At 34.7% G+C, this 19,731-nt stretch overlaps 1 protein-coding gene across 1 annotated transcript in view; it reads left to right on the top strand.

The window, feature by feature from the left end:
• Positions 1-19,306, top strand: part of DUBAI (Deubiquitinating apoptotic inhibitor) — a 212,399-nt gene extending 193,093 nt beyond the window's left edge. The window contains exons 13-14 of the mRNA XM_090402619.1: positions 2,764-3,840; positions 19,033-19,306. Coding sequence (XP_090258745.1) covers positions 2,764-3,840; positions 19,033-19,203 — 1,248 coding nt within the window. The 3' untranslated portion in view covers positions 19,204-19,306. The remainder of the gene's footprint in view (positions 1-2,763; positions 3,841-19,032) is intronic.
• The last annotated feature ends 425 nt before the right edge of the window (positions 19,307-19,731 follow it).

The following is a 19,731-nucleotide window of genomic DNA, read 5'->3' as shown; positions in this document are numbered from 1 at the left end:
AGATTTTTCACTGGTAGCACATGTTATGTAACATATGAGGGTGGTCTGAAAAGTTATCGGCCTTGACTATAGATGGCAACACTATCTGCAAGATTTTTTTTTCCCAAGTTGGTACATCTGCCATAAGCATCACTGTGAAATTGCAAGTCATTCTATCAAGTAGTTTGTTTTTTACAGCTATCAGAAGCAAAAGTGTTGTGTGTATTCCTTGAAATAGATAAAATTGAGTATCGTGCAGTTATAAAATTCTTTGTAAAAGAAGGTTTAATGCCAGAAGAAATTCATTCATAGTTCATAAAAGTTTATGGGCACTCTTCTCCTTCGTTTTTGATAATTAAGAAATGGGCTGCCGAGTTTAAACTTGGCCGTACTAGCCTTGAAGATGATCCACATGAAGGACGTCCAAAAAAGTGTAATAATACCAGAAATCATTGATCAAGTGCACAATATGGTATTGGATGACCGGCAAGTCAAAGTGCATGAAATTGCAGAGACTATAGGCATTTCAAAAGAACATGTAGGATATATTTTGCATGAAGAATTGCAAATGAAAAAGCTTCACGCATGATAGGAGCTGCGCTTGCTCACAGCAGATCTAAAACGCACTTGCATGAAAATCTCTGAACATTGCTTGGAGCGTTTTAACAAGAATAAAACTGATTTTGTATGTCGATTTATTACTATGGATGAGACTTGGATTCACCATTACACACCAGAATCCAAACAGCAGTCAAAACAGTGGACAGAAGTTGGTTGTTCAGCACCAAACAAGACAAAATCGGTTCCATCAGCAGGAAAGGTCATGGCATCGGTGTTTTAGGATGCTTAAAGCATTTTGTTTATTAATTATCTTGAAAAGGGTAAAACAATAACTGGGTAATATTATTCCAATCTTTTAACCAGACTAGACGAACAAATTCATGAGAAAAGAGACCTGGTTTGCAGAAGAAAAAAATCATCTTTCATCAGGACAATGCACCTGCCCACAAAGGTGTTTTGGCAATGGGAAAATTATGGGATCTGCACTATGAATTGTTGGAACATCTACTCTATTCCCCATATTTGTCTCCCTCTGACTTCTATCTCTTCTCAAAACTAAAACTCTTCCTCGTTGGTCAGCATTTTTCTTCGAATCAAGAGGTGATTTCAGCTATAGAGGAGTATTTTGCAGATCTTACTGAGAACCACTGCAGGGACGGGATAACAGCTCTGGAGTATCACTGGAATAAATGTATTAGTCTTAATGGAGATTATGTTGAAAAATAAAAATAATTTTGAAATTATAAAATTGTTTTTTTATTGTTAGGCCGAGAAATTTTCAGACCACCTTCGTAATGCACTAGTGTTAATAAACTAGTTTTATATAGTGACTTAGAGAATTCTGAGTAGCAATTTTAGTTTAGTATTCATTTAAGAGTTTCCATTACAACCATTTTGTTTTAAAAAGTTTACTTTTTTTTCTACAACTAATACACTGGAAACAAACATGTAAAATGACATTTAAAAAAAGTCTCTTAGCTATTTAGAATGAGATACATTCTGCCAAAACCTTGCAGTTGGAAAATAATTGATTCCATAATTATATAAACACATGTATACTAAGTAAAAATTATTTAGTAGATAAATTTAAAAAAACAGGTGTTCTCTGCCAGGTTGGCAGGAAAATGACCTAAGACTTAGAGGAAAACTAAGATATAGGTGGATTGATACAGTAAAAAGTGCCTTAGAAAACAAATATAAAATCTGATAATGCTGGAGTCTTGACAGATAACAGATGGATTTGGAGGAAAATTGTTGATAGGAAGTTTGGAATGATATAAGTTTTTCATGTAGTACTATCATAATATCCTGTACACCCCTTGAGGGTACGTGTCAGGAATTTGATAATGATGATGATGATATTTTGTGTCACTGTAAGTGAAGAGCAACAGTGATGAAATTTGAAAGCAAAAGAGTAAAATGTATGTGGTGCAAAGAATCCATCTAAACATGGTCACGTATTATTGGATAAAACACTTGGGAATTGGTGGATGATAAAAAAATGTTGCTGTTTTTTAATTTAAGGAAATTAATACAGTTAAGGGTGTTTTGAATATGTGGCAAAGATTTTGAGGAAATTCTAACTCATCACTGCCTTCAAAACCATCAACCAAATTAGCAATCTCTTAGCTTCTCCAAAGGACAAGCTTTTACCAAGTTCTTTGTTCTTGAAATTTATGGGCAAACAGGAAGATCAGTCGAAAAATGTGTTTCAGACCATCAGAGCCATATATGATTTTTCAAAGCTCATAAATCTGACCCGAACATGGAATTGACAGTGCTAGCCATAGGATCCAGCAGAATAACATCAGACCTTCACATAATCTACTTATAATATGAGCAGTATTCAAAAGTACTGAAGCCTTACTTCATTAGCCAAAACCTTAATCATAATGAAATGACCGTCTATTTTAGCAGCGTTTTATTCTAACATGAATGGATATATGTTTGGATGCACTCTATTGTAGAACACACATTTGACTGTTTTTGTTTTCAGATTTCATCATTATTGTTCTTCATGTGGGCTAATGATGTCTTATGATACATAAGATATGATACTTAATTTATTATTTATGTAATAAATAATTTATATTGTCGTATACTGTATGCTTGCATAATTATTGTCTTCATAGTTTTGTTTCTTTTGGCATAACTATGTAAAATTAGATTTGTAATGTATGTTGCATATGTGTATGCACTTTAAACATGTATTCTTTTTTTCAGAGGCCAGCTTACACACCTCAGTCCTTCTTTGAAACAGCAAAACCTGCATGGTTTGAACCTGGCCAACAACAAGACTGTTCAGAGTTCTTGCGATATCTTTTAGATAATCTGAGTGAAGATGAAGAGATGGCATCAGTGAGACACAAGTTTAATAATAAACAGAAGAGCGAAGTTGAAAATGAATGTAATTTTAACTGTGCTAGCATAAATACAATAGCTGATGTAAGAGATATTAAAAGCAAAACAGTGGTACAAGAAGAATTTGGGGGAGTAATGCAGATAACTTATCACTGCTTAAATTGCAAAACTTCTTCATTACATAGTGATAACTTTCTAGACCTTCACTTAGCAATACCTCTGGATAGTGACAATCAGATGCCTATTTCTACTCTACAGTCCCAAACAGAATTAAGTAATAGTGCTGATAAAGAACTGACAAACTGTTTATGTCTAGATGATTTACTAAACAACTATTTCATGCCAGAACAATTGGAAGGGGAAAATCAGTATTATTGTGAGACCTGTGATAACTTGTGTAATGCTGAAAGAAGAGTTCATATATTAAAATCACCAGAACATCTCATTTTAACCCTTCTTAGGTTCTCTTACAGTACTCTCACTAACTCACGAGAAAAAATAGTTAAAGAAATTAGTTACTCATCTATACTTCACTTACCCTGTGTTTCGCCAGATGATTCAAACACATCAGTCAGTGAAACATATTATTTGTATGCTGTAATTGTTCATTCTGGTTGTTCAGCAGAGAGGGGTCATTATTATACTTATGCAAGGTCGTCTTGTCCAGACCTTTTCTTGTGCAATTCTCGGATACCAGATGCAAAAGATATTGACATCCTTCCAAGAAAGTGGTACCTCTTTAATGACAGTAGAGTGTCATTTTCTTCCTTTGATTCTTTTAGAACACTCACACAGAGGTTTCCTAAAGACACTGCATACATGTTATTCTACAAAAAAGATAGTTTGTCTCAAAATGATTTAAATGAGGAATTCCAGTATACCTTGATCAGCAGAAACTTGAGGGATAGTGTAACAAGAGATAATATTAGATTCCTTCAGGTAAAAATCATTTTTCCTCTGTATAGTTATTTATTAAACATACAAATTCTCAACAGTAGTCATTTTTCATTTGATATTTTTATAAACCTGCTTTAGTTCCACTTGAATGAATCAGTATTATATTATCTGTATTTTTTGATTACAGAGATATTCTGACAGTTACTCTTTGGTTGGAATGAGCTGGGTTTGAATCTAATCTAGAATAGGAGGAATGATTATAAGGACATCTCAACTAAAAGTGAGTTAGCAAGTCTCTCTGGAATAAGCACTGATCGGAGAATACACAAATTAACAGAAGAAGCTTTAGTTTGTCTGCATCAAACTAGGAACCCTAAGTGCTGGACAGGATACTATGATAGTATTACATAATTAAGTTCACTTTATTAGTAGCTAGTAATAATATTAACTTATTAGTTATATTAACCTATCAACAGTGTTTCAACGGTGTTCTTCTAATCGTTTATTTATCAGGTCCCAATATGTTATCAGATCTTATATTTAATAATACCATGATGTTGGATTCTGATTGTGTAGAGATTAGAGTAATTATTATTTGCTTCAGAATCCAACATGATCTTCCATCACAAAGGCTAGACTTGTAAATAATATTTAATGTAAACACTTATTTTACAATTTAATATTCATATAACTACTTTAATTTTGTCTAATATCTAATTATTTAATCAAAGATATATGTATTAATAGTGATAAGACTGTATTAAATATTAAGCTATTTTAATTATTATTATGTCAATATTATAGGAATTTGTATCTGATAAATTAACTGCGCATTAATTGAAATATAAATATTCTTTATTTATTCCTGTTTGTGAAAGTTTAACGTTATGCAATAGCTCAATTTTATTATATTTTGTTTTGTTGTCATGGAAACGTATGTAAGTGAGCGAGCATGTTTTGGAACACCACGTGAGGTTGATTGAAAAGAGTTTGAGAAAAAAATGACGTGAGCAATTTAGGGGGAAAAACAGATATATAAGCGACAAACGCTGAAATTATTAAGGCATTAGAGATTTATTAGAGAGGGATTGGCATTAGGTTGGAATCGGAGCATTCGGCAATCACAGTGCGATAATAGCGAGTCGGCAAGTCACTCGAGCAGCTAAATAAAGTCTACTAGTCGAGAGGCGGTTAGCTAATAAGTTGTAGAATAACAATTATGACTACGGAAGACAGCAAGACAGCTGAGTGACTACTAAATAGACTAGCGATATTTGAATTGGGATTTAATTTCAGCGCCGACCTTTCAAGGACATACGGAACCTTGAAGTAAAACACGAAGTTACTAGAGATAGTAGAGGCCATAAAATTGATTGTGTTTAGAATTATAGTGCCTAAAGAATTAATTGAATGCCGGAGGAATGAACAACTGTGCATATAAAACCCCAAGTTAAGAATTATTGTGCTCAATAGTAATCAGTAGTGCTTCATACAAGAACGTCTGATTATATGTATTGTGCCCGTGAATTAATTCAGTTAATGCTTAGAAGATTGATTTTAATGAGTGCTGCTTATTGTTAAAAGTGTTTATGGTTATAAAAAGTGTTTGTGTATAAGTAGATGAAGATAAAAGATTATCGGTAAGATTATTCTAACCTTAATATTTCTGTACAGAGAAGTGTGTGAGTTTCATCCTAGAATTTCCTTATGTTAACAGTAACTATCGCAAAGATTAACTGAAGTGAAAATTTAAAAGTGTTTGCTTGTAAAGCGGTGTTACTGCGATTTTATTGTATTTTGGAACTTAAGGAACTGTGAGAAGACTGTATCGGAGATGACAAATTTACCATTGTCAGAGTTTGTATGACAGTATTATAGGAAAGGCTGAAGTGTTTCTAATAACTTAATTAGTGATTTGATCCTAAGTGTAAAGTTTGTGATTTTAAAAAAAAAATGTTTGTTTTTGCTTATCTAAAGTTGTATTTTGCCTGAATCTCTTTTACTGCACCATTCATAAAATATTCGAACCAAAGCGGGTGAATTAAGTTAGTTAAATATACTCGGCCAGTATATATATTAAGGATAAATAGTTGAGGGTTGATTTATCTTCAATTCTTAAACTAATTCAGATATAGAGTGGCGCAGTCTATAAATATAAATTTTCTCTATATTTGTATTAGAAATCAACTAGCAACTATTTTTTAGGTTAAGAACATCGTAATTGTGATCATGTCGGATCCAAAGTATAGATTAAGAACAAGTAGGTAGGATCCAACAATGATACTTGAGAAGATTACTCCTCTCAAATTATTATTTTTAGTTTTTCCTGCCATAAGCACATCACGTCTGTTGCATTCTCAGCATCCAGATGGTTTTGAATTTCTTTCTCACTTTAAATATTACTTCTTTTCCTTCTCTCTTAAACTCTTAGTCTGCTTTGTCAGCATATTATTCCCAAAAATCTTAGAATTCTGATTCCATTCAGGATATAGAGAGAGAGAGAGAGCAATTCTAATTAGTCATCATCAGATATGTATCCTCAACGGGTGTACAAAATACCATAATAGTACCACATGAAATCTGTGCATTTTATGATTTAAATAAGTTGGCAGTATGGATAAAAGATAATGGATGTCACTTTAGTGTGGAAAAGTGTAAAGGTATACATTTTGGGATTAAAAGATTACAAGTTGTATACCACATTGATGGAACTATACTCCAGGAAATTGATGAGGCTAGGGACTTGGAGGTGGTGGTTGAATAGAGAGTTGAAGTTCAGGGGGCTCACCAGCCCTCTGAACTTCCAAGGTAGCTCATAGGATTACTTGGTTATTGAAGAACACACTAGCATTCATAGACAAAGAAGTTATTACTCCTCTTTATAAAGCATTGATACGTCCACATCTGGATTACTGTGCGCAGGTCTGGTTGCTTGGATTTCTTGGAGATGAAGTAGTGGCAGAGAAGAGTGACCAAGTTGGTGAGTGGTCTGAGGAATGCTCCCTACATTGATAGATCGAGTGTTGTAAATTGCAGAAGTTGGTTGATAGGAAGAGAAGAGGAAATATGATAGAAACATTTAAGTTATCAGGTCATCTCAAAAGTAATGTCATTTTTTATACTGTACTTGTTCAAACATGTCTCAGCTTGTCTATATATGAATTTTTAAAGCTTTATAAGTACCTCTAAGCTTAGGCGGCCTCATTCTAGGGAATTCCACCTTGCAAGAACATCATACATAAGTTATTATTTAAATAACACTTTATTACTATGGAGTTACTGAAGAGCACATTAAGCACATCTTACTTTATGAGTTCAAAAAAGAAGACTAAAAAATGTGTAAGAAGTGTATGATGATAATATTTTGAATGTGTGAAAGTGCAAGCGATGGTTCCAAAAATTTCAACAAGGGGACTTCAGTTTGAACGACTCCCTTCACTCTGGGCGTCCTGTCTCTCTGATAATGATATGCTAGAAGCCACTATTGCAAGAAATTCTGGTGCAACTATTGAAGATTTAGCAAAAGATCTTAATTCATCATCATTGGCCATCCATCACCATTTGCAAGAGCTTCGAATAACGTCTAAGCTCAGCATGGATTCCTCACGAACTGACAAACAACAATCGAGAGAGTGCATCAACATCTGCACTGCTCTTCATTCTTGAAAGGTTCGGTCTCTGTTTTTGAATTGTGTAGTCACCATTGATTAAGCATGGATACTTTACAAGAATGTTAAGTGCCAAAGGCAGTGGATTCATTCAAGGAGAACAGGCTAAACCTCAGCCAAAACAAGACCTTTACTCTCAGCATATTTTGTTAAGCATTTGTTGTGGGATATGGCTGGTATTATGCACTTTGAACTCTTGTCAAACCAAACAATCACAGCTGAATTATACTGTGAACACGATCGATTGAATGAAAAAGAAAGAAAAGAGGTGTCTTCTGGTCAATCGAAAGGGTGTTGTTTTTCCCTTAATAATGCATGCCCTCATAGTGCAAGAATCACCTGTACCAAGATTGAGGAACTCTGCTGGGAAAAGCTTCCACATCCTCCATATTCTTCTGATCTTGCACCTTCAGATTGCCACTTATTTTGAAGTTTGCAACATTTCATGAATAAAAAATAATACGATACATTAGAGGCATTGAAATTGAGCCTATGTGACTTCTTTTCCTCCAAGCCTCCTGAATTCTATAGAAATGGCATTATGTAGCTTTCACAACATTGGAAGAATATTATTGATTCAAATGGAGAATATATACTTGATTAAATTAGCAAGTGATTGATATTTTATATCCTTTCAAAACTTAATGCTAAAAACGACATTTCATTCTTATTCGAAATCTTATTGTTGATTTTCATGCAGATTTGTTAAGGCAGGTATTGAATTTAGTTAAGGAATCCTGAAGACTTGTACTGGATTTATTTAGGAGTATAACATAATCTGCATAAAATGAAGAGTTCCAATAAGACAAGGTGACACAATATCTCCAAAATTATTCATAGTGTACTTAGAAGAAATATTCAAATTTCTTGATTGGGAAGGGAAAGATCTGAAGATAAATAGAAGCTATTTAAGCCATTTATGCTTTGCAGTTATTTTTACTTTAACTGTGCATGAATTACAGCCTCATATCCATGAACTCCAAATTGCTAGAAAAACAGCTGGCCTAAAGATAAACCTAAAGAAGACCTAAATTATGTTCAATAGCTATGTCCAGCCAGAAATAATAAAAATCAATAATGAAATTAAACAAGTAGATCGTTACATGTACTTAGGACAACAGATATCAATGGGACAAAATATCCTGGATGAAATTAAAAGACACATGATGCTTGGTTGGAAAGCATTTGGAAAATTACATTCAATATTCAAAAGCCAATTACCATTATGCCTGAAGAGAAAAGTTTTTAACCAATGTATTCTTCCTGTATTGACATATGACTGTGAAACATGGACGCTAAAGGCAAACGAAATTCAAAAATTAAGAACAACACATTTCAGTATGGAAAGAAGTATGCTTGGTATCACAAGACTGATTCACAAAAGGAACACATGGATAAGAAATCAAACCAGTCTCTGACATCATAGGAAGAGTGAAACATCTGAAATGGCATTGGACTGGGCATATTGCTCAAAGACAAGATCAATGATGGACAAAAGAAGTACTGGATTGGATTCTACAAGAGGAAAAATGGCCACAACGGCGTGGCCATTTTTCACTTAAAATCGCAGTGGATTGATGATATCATCAATCACCAATTGTAGTTAGACTGAAAAGAGATTTTGAGCAGCTGCTGTTCTTGTTTTAACAGGCCCAGCAGAAAGTGGTGAAATGATTGTTGCCAATTCACTGGAGTGGTGGTCATAGAAGTACCTAGAAAAGACAGTTGAAACATTACATCTGTGAGACATTGGTTGAAGTGAGTCATTGAGGGAAGGGTCATCCATCAAGCATCAAGAATTTTTTAAGAATGGGCAGATTTGGTTTTGTTCTGCTAGATGTGCAAAAAAGTAGTTGCATATAAAGAATGCCTACATTTTTTAGAGGCTGAGGAAGTTATTGATGTGTTTATGCCAGGAGAGACCACAGATTAATGTCAGTTCGAGAAATGAAATCTGATCATGTCTGGTGATTTGTGTATCATCACTGAGGATAAGTGATAAAGGAAGGATAGCTGTATCCTTTCTTTTAGTATTGCACGGTGATCAGCATTCATTTTAGAAATTATGGACTTTACAACCATGTTATAAATAACTATTTTAATTTCCCGATGTTTCGACCTTCATATTAAGGTCATCGTACATTTCACACAGTAAGCTAAAGAAACAATGATTTGATCACTGGTTATTCTACTGGCATGACTTCTAGTGAAAAAAAAATACACATAAAATTACAAATTAATTAATTATTTAGAAACTACATCAAAGCTAAATTCTATTTAAGATAACATGAGAGACACATTCTTTCTTACAGATAGGTTTTTTACAGTAACAATCATGTCCTATTTTTAACATCATAATTGTTATATTAGATTTAGGATTCTGGATTATCTACAGTCCTGTTTATAATTAACTCTTAGGGAGAAAGGTTCCATGGGTAGAATATGTGCTTTCCATACATATGCTTGGGATTTTTAGACCATCATTATTGTTCAGATTGGAGTAGTTGATAAGAATCTCACAGGCTTCCTTAAATTTGCATTCATACCATGTTTTGATGTGATGTAAACAATATTAGATTTAGGTTCCAGTTATATTAGATTTAGGATTCTGGATTATCTACAGTCCTGTTTATAATTAACTCTTAGGGAGAAAGGTTCCATGGGTAGAATATGTGCCTTCCATGCATATGCTTGGGATTTTTAGACCATCATTATTGTTCAGATTGGAGCGGTTGATAAGAATCTCACAGGCTTCCTTAAATTTGCGTCATACCATGTTTTGATGTGATGTAAACAACTGGTGCTTTTCCAGTCAATTCTATATAAAGTGTTCAGGGCATGATCAGAAAGGCCAGCTTCACCATAGTTATTAAATTTAATGTGTCATTTATGTTCCTTTTGTGTGATAGGAATTATGCATCCTGTTTCCCCTATATATGGTAGATTACAGGTGCAATAAATACAGTATACTCTAGGCTGGGCCAGCAGAGGGAGTGGATCTTTGGATGAGTTGAGTAAACTTTTTAATTTTGCAGGAGGTTTAAAGGTGGCTTTGAGGTTTTATTTCTGTAGTATTCTGTTTATTTTATCTGAAGTCCCTTTAATGTAAGGAATGGTTATAGTTTTATTGTAGTCTGGTTTATCTTGTTTTTTATTGAGGTCTTGTAGAGAATTTTGTTAAGTGTTTTGGCTGTAACCATTTTTTAGAAAAGTATTGCTGATAACTTTAAATTCATCTTTCAGCACTTGTCGATTGGAGCAGATCTTCAAAGCCCTGTTTTTTAGAGTATTAATGACACCTAGTTTTTGTGTTGGATGGTAGTAGGAGTTTATGTGTATATATTGGCCAGTATGTGTCGGTTTCCAGTAAACAGTGAAGGAAAGACTGCCAGAAGGAAGACGTGTGACAAATGTATCTAGAAATGGAAGTGTGTTCTGCTTTTCAATCTCAGTTGTGAACTGTATGCTTTTGTGTTATTTGTTTGGGTGGCTAAGTCAAAAAAATTACTTCACACTACGCTCGTTCCCTGAGAATTTACGGTCTACCAAAGATACACAAACAAAACACACCACTCTGGCCGATAGTCGAAGGTGTAGACAGCCTGAATTATCACCTAACCAAGAAATTAGCGGCAACACTCAAGGAGTTGGTAGATCATTCCCCCTCCTATATCAGAAACACATAACACTTCATAAACATAATCAAAGACATTACATTAGGAAAAGGATGATTTTTTAGTCAGTTTTGATGTCTCTGCCCTCTTTACAAATGTCTCAATCAATGACACAATCTTTCTTTTACAGAACAAATTCCCCCCAGATATCATGGCGCTCTTTGCGCATGTATTACGTTCTGGTTATTTTGTATGGCAAAACTTTCTACCTACAAAAAGAAGGCACAGCCATGGGCATGCTATTATCCACCTATTGCTAACTTCTCTGTGGAACATTTTGAGCAACATCCTCTAGATTCCTCTCCTTTAAAACCCAAAGTCTGGCTTAGATACATTGACAATGTTTTCGTGATCTGGCCCCATGGCTGCCAGACACTAGACACTTTCCTTAGCCACCTAAACAAAAACACAAACGCATACAGTTAACAATTGAGATTGAAAAACAGAACACACTTCCATTTCTAGATATACTTGTCACACGTCTTCCTTCTGACAGTCTTTCCTTCACTGTTTACCAGAAACCGACACATACTGGCCAATATATACACATAAACTCCTACCACCACCACCCAACACAAAAACTAGGTGTCATTAATACTCTAAAAAACAGAGCTTTGAAGATCTGCTCCGACAAACAAGCGCTGAAAGATGAATTTAATGTTATCAGCAGTACCTTTCTAGAAAATGGTTACTGCCAAAATACTATTAACAAAATTCTCTACAAGACCTCAAAAAAAAAATAAATAAATAAGCCAGACTACAATAAAACTATAACCATTCCTTACATTAAAGGGATTTCAGATAAAATAAACAGAATACTACAGAAATACAACCTCAAAGCCACCTTTAAATCTCCTGCAAAATTAAAAAGCTTACTCAACTCATCCAAAGACACACTCCCTCCGCTGGCCCACCCTAGAATATACCGTATTTATTACACCTGTAATCTACTATATATAGGGGAAACAGGATGCACAATTCCTATCACACAAAAGGAACATAAACGACACATTAAATTTAATAACTATGGTGAAGCTGGCCTTTCTGATAATGCCCTGAACACTTTACATAGAAGCCTGTGAGATTCTTATCAACTACCCCAATATGAACAATAATGATAGTCTAAAAATCCCAAGCATATGGAAGGCATATATTCTATCCACAGAACCTTTCTTCCTAAGAGTTAACTATAAACAGGACTGTAGATAATCCAGAATCCTAAATCTAATATAACAATTACAGTAAAACCCCTTTTTTACACTTATCAGGGGACTGATGGAAAAAAGTGTAAATAGCAGGAAATGTAAAAAAACATTAAAAAAGGCTAAAAGATGACTTACTACTAGTATGTGAGTCTACATACTCGATTACAAAATTTAATAACTGAAAATAAATGAATTTACAATTACTTACATTTATCTATTTAAGAAAATCTTTAATTGTTGATTGTTTTTGCTTTTTTTTTTTTTTTTTTTTTGACATAGCGCCAGATTGCTTTGCATCGAGTTCAGGGCTTGACCTGTTTTTTACTATCGTGTTCAAAGTGGACACGGAAAGTCCAAGATCTTTTGCTAATTGCACATCTGTTCCGGCATGCCAATCTACACGTCGCAGAATCCATCTTTTCTTCTACCAAAATACATTTTCTGTCTTTTTTCTCCATTTCACTAACATGAATAATCCACCACTGCAACTTGAAAGCAACTTTCACACGTTAAATTACGTAGCAGAAATTCTGCAGTATCAATTGGTACTGTGATTGAAACATCACAGTATCACTCATCACTACATTACTGCTGCAAGCGTGCAGGTCACCGTGATGGCGGAAACGAAACTACAGCCAAAAGCAACGCCATCTGGGAACTGAAATTGCAGATTTCTGCAGAAATCTATTCGAAAATCAGTATTGCCACCCTAGAAAAGAATGCAAATCACGGTAAATAACGTCCACATCAAGTTGTTAATGGCGGGAAAACAATATATCGTAAGAATAGGCCTTAAGACGGGACCAGCGGAAAATGATGTAAATTGCGGGAACGTAAAAACAGGGTTTTACTGTATAATATTAAAAATAGGACATCATTGTTACTGTAAGAAAACTATTTATAAGAAAGAATGTTTCTCTCATGTTATCTTAAATAGAATTTAGCTTTGATGTAGTTTCTAAATAATTAATTAATTTGTAATTTTATCTATTTTTTTTTTTCACTAGAGGTCATGCCAGTAAAATAACCAGTGATCAAATCACTGTTTTTTTTTTTAGCTTACTGTGTGAAATGAAACTTAGCTTGTCTTTGTATATACTCCAGATGATGATTTTAATATGAAGGTCGAAACATCGGGAAATTAAAATAGTTATTTATAACACGGTTGCAAAGTCCATAATTTCTAAAATGAAGGATAGCTGTGATCCCTTTTATGGGGGCCCTCTCCCTTAAAAGGGTAAGGGAAGGCTGCATTTTAGTGTCATAGAAGATGATCAAGTTGTCATTACTCAATTGGGGATGGTATGAAAATAACTAGGTGCAGACTTCTTAAAGCTTGAGATGCTTGAACACTGCCTGATGTGTCATATGAGTAGGATGAATGAAGTATGCTGTCATCAGTGAAGCTGTGAATGGGATTGTTAGTGATTGAGAGTATGTCATTTATGTATTGGAAAAAGAGAGAAGATAGAAAAGAGCCCAGAGGCACTCATGCATTGGTTCTGAAGCTCAGAGAGGGTGTGTGTGGGGGAGGGGACCACCATGGCTCACAGTAAACAACCTGAGAGAAACTTGCTGCCCAGTTCCAGAGGGTGGCAGGTAGACCAAAGGATGCCAGCTTACTGAACATCCTTTGGTCTACTTGCTAAACAATATATACAATCTTGTAACATACAGACTAAGGGTGTCTGCTGAAAGCCACAGTTGTAAACTGAGATCTTGGAAGATTAATGTTTCTAATATTTTGGGAATTTTTAAACATAGATATTTATTCAGATTAGGTTGGATTTAGAGGGCAGTTGCAGATTCTAAAAAAAGGCTTTTTCTTCTGAACTCGCTGAAGTGGAGCATGGTGGGTTCCTCTTCCCCTCCCCAGTTGATTCTATGTTTAATATCTAAACCATGGCCTTTAAGACTTAATTAACGTTAGTCATGATTGCAGGTGTATTTTTAAGGTTCTTCTGTAGGAATTATATACATTGATGGCTGTTCTTCCTGTCTGCCTATTGTAGGCTACCGTGCTACAATTCTATATACACCAAGAATGAGAGAGAGAAGATGGAACAGATAAGGGTAGTTATTTTCAAGTGAGACGTGAGGTGCAGAGGTGATTTTTTTTTTTTTTAATTCTGGCTATTTTTTTTCAGATGTTTCTCAAACAAAAGGAATGGTGATAGCACCATTGAAATCCTCCTGAAGGTAAGGGATGTTCACGGATTTGGCGAGGGATTGATTTGTTGTTTTGATTCTGTAGGAACTGTATCCATTGGATAGGAAGGTGGTGAGGCATATATGGCTGTGTTCTGCTGAAAAAGAGGCCTCACTGGAACAAAGATTGTAAGCACTATTAGAGTTTTTATGAGATCATATCATTAGGAAGCTTGTGAATGTAACTGCTTGTATGAGTAGGTTTCCTGTATGATTTGGGGGGGGGGGGGGGTCAGAGGTCTTGAAGAAATTCGAAGCCAGAGGTGTGGGCCATTATAAAGTTTTTCATGCAGGAAAATTCCATAACTAAGATTCACCAGACTTTGCATGAGACATTAGGGGACTGTACCCCAGCATATTCGACAATTGTCAGATGGGCGGCCAAGTTTAAAACTGGGCATCCTGAGACAACAGATGTCCCCAGGTTATGAAGACCTTCCACAGTGATAACACCTGAAAACATCGATGCCATGCATGCCATGTTCCTTGATAGACAAACACCAAACAAAAATATTGCAAAGGCTCTGGAGATATCAAGGGAACAAGTTGGGATCATTATCTACCAACATCTGGACATGCAGAAGCTCTCTTCCACTATCCATGCCATTAACCTCATATCCATTCCCAATGCTCCAGCTTAAGTAATACTTTTCCATGTGGTATTCTATCAAATGCCTTTGCAAAGTCCAGTAGTATCATGGTGTAGCTATTTCCGTTATCCAATTCTGCTGTCACCTTATTATAAAATGTAAATAAACTACTGAGGCAGGACCTACCTTTTACAAAGCCATGCTGTCCCTTATAGAGTATCATATTCCTATCCACCCATTCCTGAATTTTACTTTAAACCAACTTTCCCAATACTTCAATCGCTACTTCAGAGCTACTAATTGTTCTGTAATTTACTACTTCTGTAATGGAGCCACCTTTATGTAATGGAACTATCTTACCCTCTTTCCACTCCCTTGAAACCTTGCCGGTGCTGATACTTAAATTAAATAATTTCGTCAGAGGTACTGCCAGTTCACTTACACATTATCGTAGCATACCACCTGACATACCGTCCAGGAACTCTGCTGTATTCACATTAATATTTTTCAATATACTGAGACCTGTAGTTCATCTACCTCAATTCTCACATTAGCCTCTGCTACATCAGTAACTAGAAAGTCACTACCTGGATGATATACCCTTACAAAATGATCACTTAGTGAATCTATTTCTTATTATTAATTTTTTAGCTGAACTATTTCATCTGCTTTTGTCACCTTCACCGAGCAAAGTTATCTCTCCATAATCATTCTTTATCTTACTAGTTAAATGTAGTAAAAAAAACTTTTGATTTACTTTGGCTTGCTTAGCCAATTTTCTCTCAAAATGTGAGAAAGCCTTCCTTTCCATACTAGTTATCCTTCTTGCTTGTGCTTTATAATCCTCATGAGTATGCTGATCACCTTTTTTTTTGTTTATATTCCTTCCACAGCGCTTTATTTTTTTGCAACTCCTGCTTTATATTGCCACTCATCCACTTAATCTCTACTCGGTTTATCCTCCTAACCCTGGATATGCTCTCTGATACTCCCTCACTCAAACAATCCTTGAGTATTTCCCATGCACTAATGACATTCATTCCACGTAGTTTCTTCTGGCGGCAATGCTCCAAGTTGCCTCCTAAGTTTGTCATAATTGCCAGTTTTGTAGTCAAAACCTTTTCCTGACTGAAATTTCCACATGTTGAGCAATCTCCCAGGATGACTGCATGGTCACCTTTTCCCAATCAGAGGTAGAGTTGCTACTGTAGTTATAGATAGATTTTCTGATGCTGTTACCAGATCCAACACTCTCAAACTACTAGTCCCCTCCATCACGTGCTGTTTCAGGTAATTATCCCTTAGTAATTATATAAATTCCATTTCCATTTTGCCATGTGTCCTTTCCTCCACCTAATCTATATCCCCAAAGTTGAAGTTTCCCACTTTCTGTTGTTAACTTTGTTCCCCAAGAGAAAAAGCTGTAATACATGGCAAAAGGAAAAGAGATCTGTGATACCAGGAGGAAAAACATTTTTGAAATTGTTGAAGTGTCATTCAAGGAAATACTGATAAACACTTAGGTGATGTCAAAGCTGACAAATATACCTGTATTATTGACAAATAGACTTTCAGTAGAAGTTTTATAATGGGTAGAGTTTTTTTATATAAGATATAGTATGGCCAGTGAGGCAAAGGGAGTAAGATATTTTGCTAATTGTTTGGATAACTTACAACAGGAAGAATCAGTAGTATCTGCTTTAGGTCATGGAAGAGTGAGCTAAGCTTCTTGAGGGCACTCAAGAAGTGCCCTCAAGAAACTACAAAAGATAATAGTGTGGTCATCATTAGAGCAGATAATGATAACACTATAGTAATCCTTAATGTCAATGAATACAATCAAAAAATGGATATCATTCTCAGAGACCACACTATCTATATACCAACTGGAATGCAATCCCACTGAATTTCATATAAAGATATTGAAAAGTTTACCAAAAAAAGTATTGCCCTGGCCTACTTTTATATTCCAAACGCAATTGGTACAACATTATTTACCGCAAATTAGGATACATTACAAATGAGAATATCTTAAATTTAATAGGTAAAATAGAAGGTAAAAGAAACTATAAGTTACTGCCAGTTCACTTGCACATTATCATAGCATACCACCTGACATACCGTCCAGGAACTCTGCTGTATTCACATTAATATTTTTCAATATACTGAGACCTGTAGTTCATGTACCTCAATTTTCACATTAGCCTCTGCTACATCAGTAACTAGAAAGTCACTACCTGGATGATATACCCTTACAATAAATATGATTAGATGTTCCTTCAGTATCTTGCACAATCATCTGCTCTTTCTGTGCAGAATATAAGGTCCTCTTCTGCACAAGGCAGAAGAGGACCTTATATTCAGTTGAAAAGGGGGGGAGCAAGAAGGTGTTCCATGGATGGATTGCCCACACTCACAATTATCTGATCCAGTGAGGTAGCCCCATTTGATGAAGTTGTTTACAGCATCCTATCATTCGTAGTCTGTTGAGGCTTTTCCAAGTATTCCAGTCCAAGTGGGCACTACTTGGAAGCTGTTCAGCTGTTGGAATACCAATATCTCAGGGTATAGTGCAAACCATTGTTGAAGTCTTGTCTCTGGAGGGTTTTTGGGTGGTTCTACGGTTGCTAGAAAGTGTCAGGATCTTAGTCTTTGGGCACTGTAGTCTGATCTGTAATGGGTGGCTCTTATTCTTCATTGTCTGCTTATTTTGTCAGCTAAGAATGCAGATCTTCGAATTGAAGGAGGTACAATACCAGCCAAAGTATACAGGTCACTTAATGGTGTTGATTTCAGGCATCCTGTAATTAATAGCATTAATTACAGGATGCTTGTAATTAAGCTGCCAACCAGGCCGGCCTGATTGGCCAAGTGGTTATCATATCTGCTCTCTGGCCAAAAGGCTGTGGGTTCGAATCCTGCCGTGGGCATGGATGTTTATGATTGTCTGTAAAAAAAAAAAAAAAATACCAGTGGTGGTGGGCAGTAGATTGCGTTGGTGTAGATGATGCAGTTCTCTGTAGTTGGTGAAAAGTTGTAGAGTAGGTGCTTTCCGTCACTGAGTCTTCAGACTCCTTGGAGGTGTCAGGAGGTGTCACGTAATAATAATAGTAATTGTTAAAATGAAAGACTACTTGAAAAAAAAAAAAATATATATATATATATATATATATTATATCATTTATCTGATGTTTTACTCCACTTACTGCTAATATTATTAGTACTCATTGACATCTTATTAACTTCCATGCTTTGCTATCTCTCTATTTTTATGTTTATTTTTCTTAGTGTTTCTGAGTTTTTCTAGACTGCTCAACCTTTTTTTTTTTTTTTTAAATTCCTGCATCAGTTATTTAATAATTTATTTTTTTATTATTTTTTTTATATCACTCCTACACATAAGAGGCTGCAATGCCTATAGCAAATAAATGCCATGTGTAAGAATATATGGTTAAGAATAATAAAAATTTGAAAAACTGGATGTATTGGTACAGTTGATCCTCACTGTAGTGCGCTATTAGAGATTAAAAGAATAGTTTTGTGTAGTGAATACCATATGGAACTGTGTTAAGAAATTATGTAATTATTAGTTTTGTACAACATCTTTGTACTTCAGATTTTTCTATTTTTTTATTTTAATCTCAAGAAGTATGTGAAAATGTTGTACAAAACTAGTAATTAAATAAACCTTAACTCATTAAAAGAATAGTTTGTCATAATGAATTTCATTTAGTATGGCATTGATGCTATTCAGTTTTGGTTGGTCATAATGAGTGAGTGAATTCACTATACCAGTGTTTGCAATAGTGAGAATCAGTTAATATTTGCTGGAAATTGTTTCATTAAATTCCATCTTATGAAAACTTATTTTTATGTATTTACTTTGTAGGAACAAGAAACAGAATCCAAAAAGAGTAAAAAGAAAGAAAATTCTCTAGTACCCACAAATCATTTTAGGGACTTTAATGATCCTCCTCCTCCTCCATCAGCAGGTGGATGTGGTAGTAGCAGTGGGAGTGGCATTGGGGGAATGGGTTCAGCTTCAAATTTTGTATTTTGATTTCACTTGAAATAACTTAGTAGTGTTCCACTGATTTGTTTGATTTTTTTAAAGTTTTCTGAATTTCTTTGCTTATACGTGATAAATATGTATTTTTTTTAACTTCCTAGAGAATTTCAGATTTTAAAGAAGGAAAATTTCGTGGGTATTTTTTTTTAAATTTTCAGCTAATATTATAGCTTTTATGATTGATTATAGGAGCCTAAAGTTTTTAAAATTTTAGATTTTATTTTGTATTTTGATTTCACTTGAAATAATTTAGTAGTGTTCCACTTTTATTTTATCATTTAAGAAAATGCAGTTTAAAGAAAACAGTGGGTGAGATATGCAATTCTGTGGCAAAAATTATTTACATTTAAAGACGACTAATTATTTGTCTTTGTTGATGGTTTATTATTTAGTCATCTATGATAACATTTTTCAAGCAAAGTCTATACTATTATTAATGAAGCATATTTTTTTTTAAATATTCATCTTTCGTTTACAGAAGAGAAACCTAAATTTATTTACCAATTGTTAAAAGTTAAA

This window comes from Typopeltis vanoorti, chromosome 13 (genome assembly GCF_054136105.1).
Source record: "Typopeltis vanoorti isolate ZY-2024b chromosome 13, IOZ_Tvanoo_1.0, whole genome shotgun sequence".
Taxonomy (NCBI): domain Eukaryota; kingdom Metazoa; phylum Arthropoda; class Arachnida; order Uropygi; family Thelyphonidae; genus Typopeltis; species Typopeltis vanoorti.
Note: the sequence above shows the minus strand (reverse complement) of the source record. Positions and strands in the feature narration are given on the sequence as shown.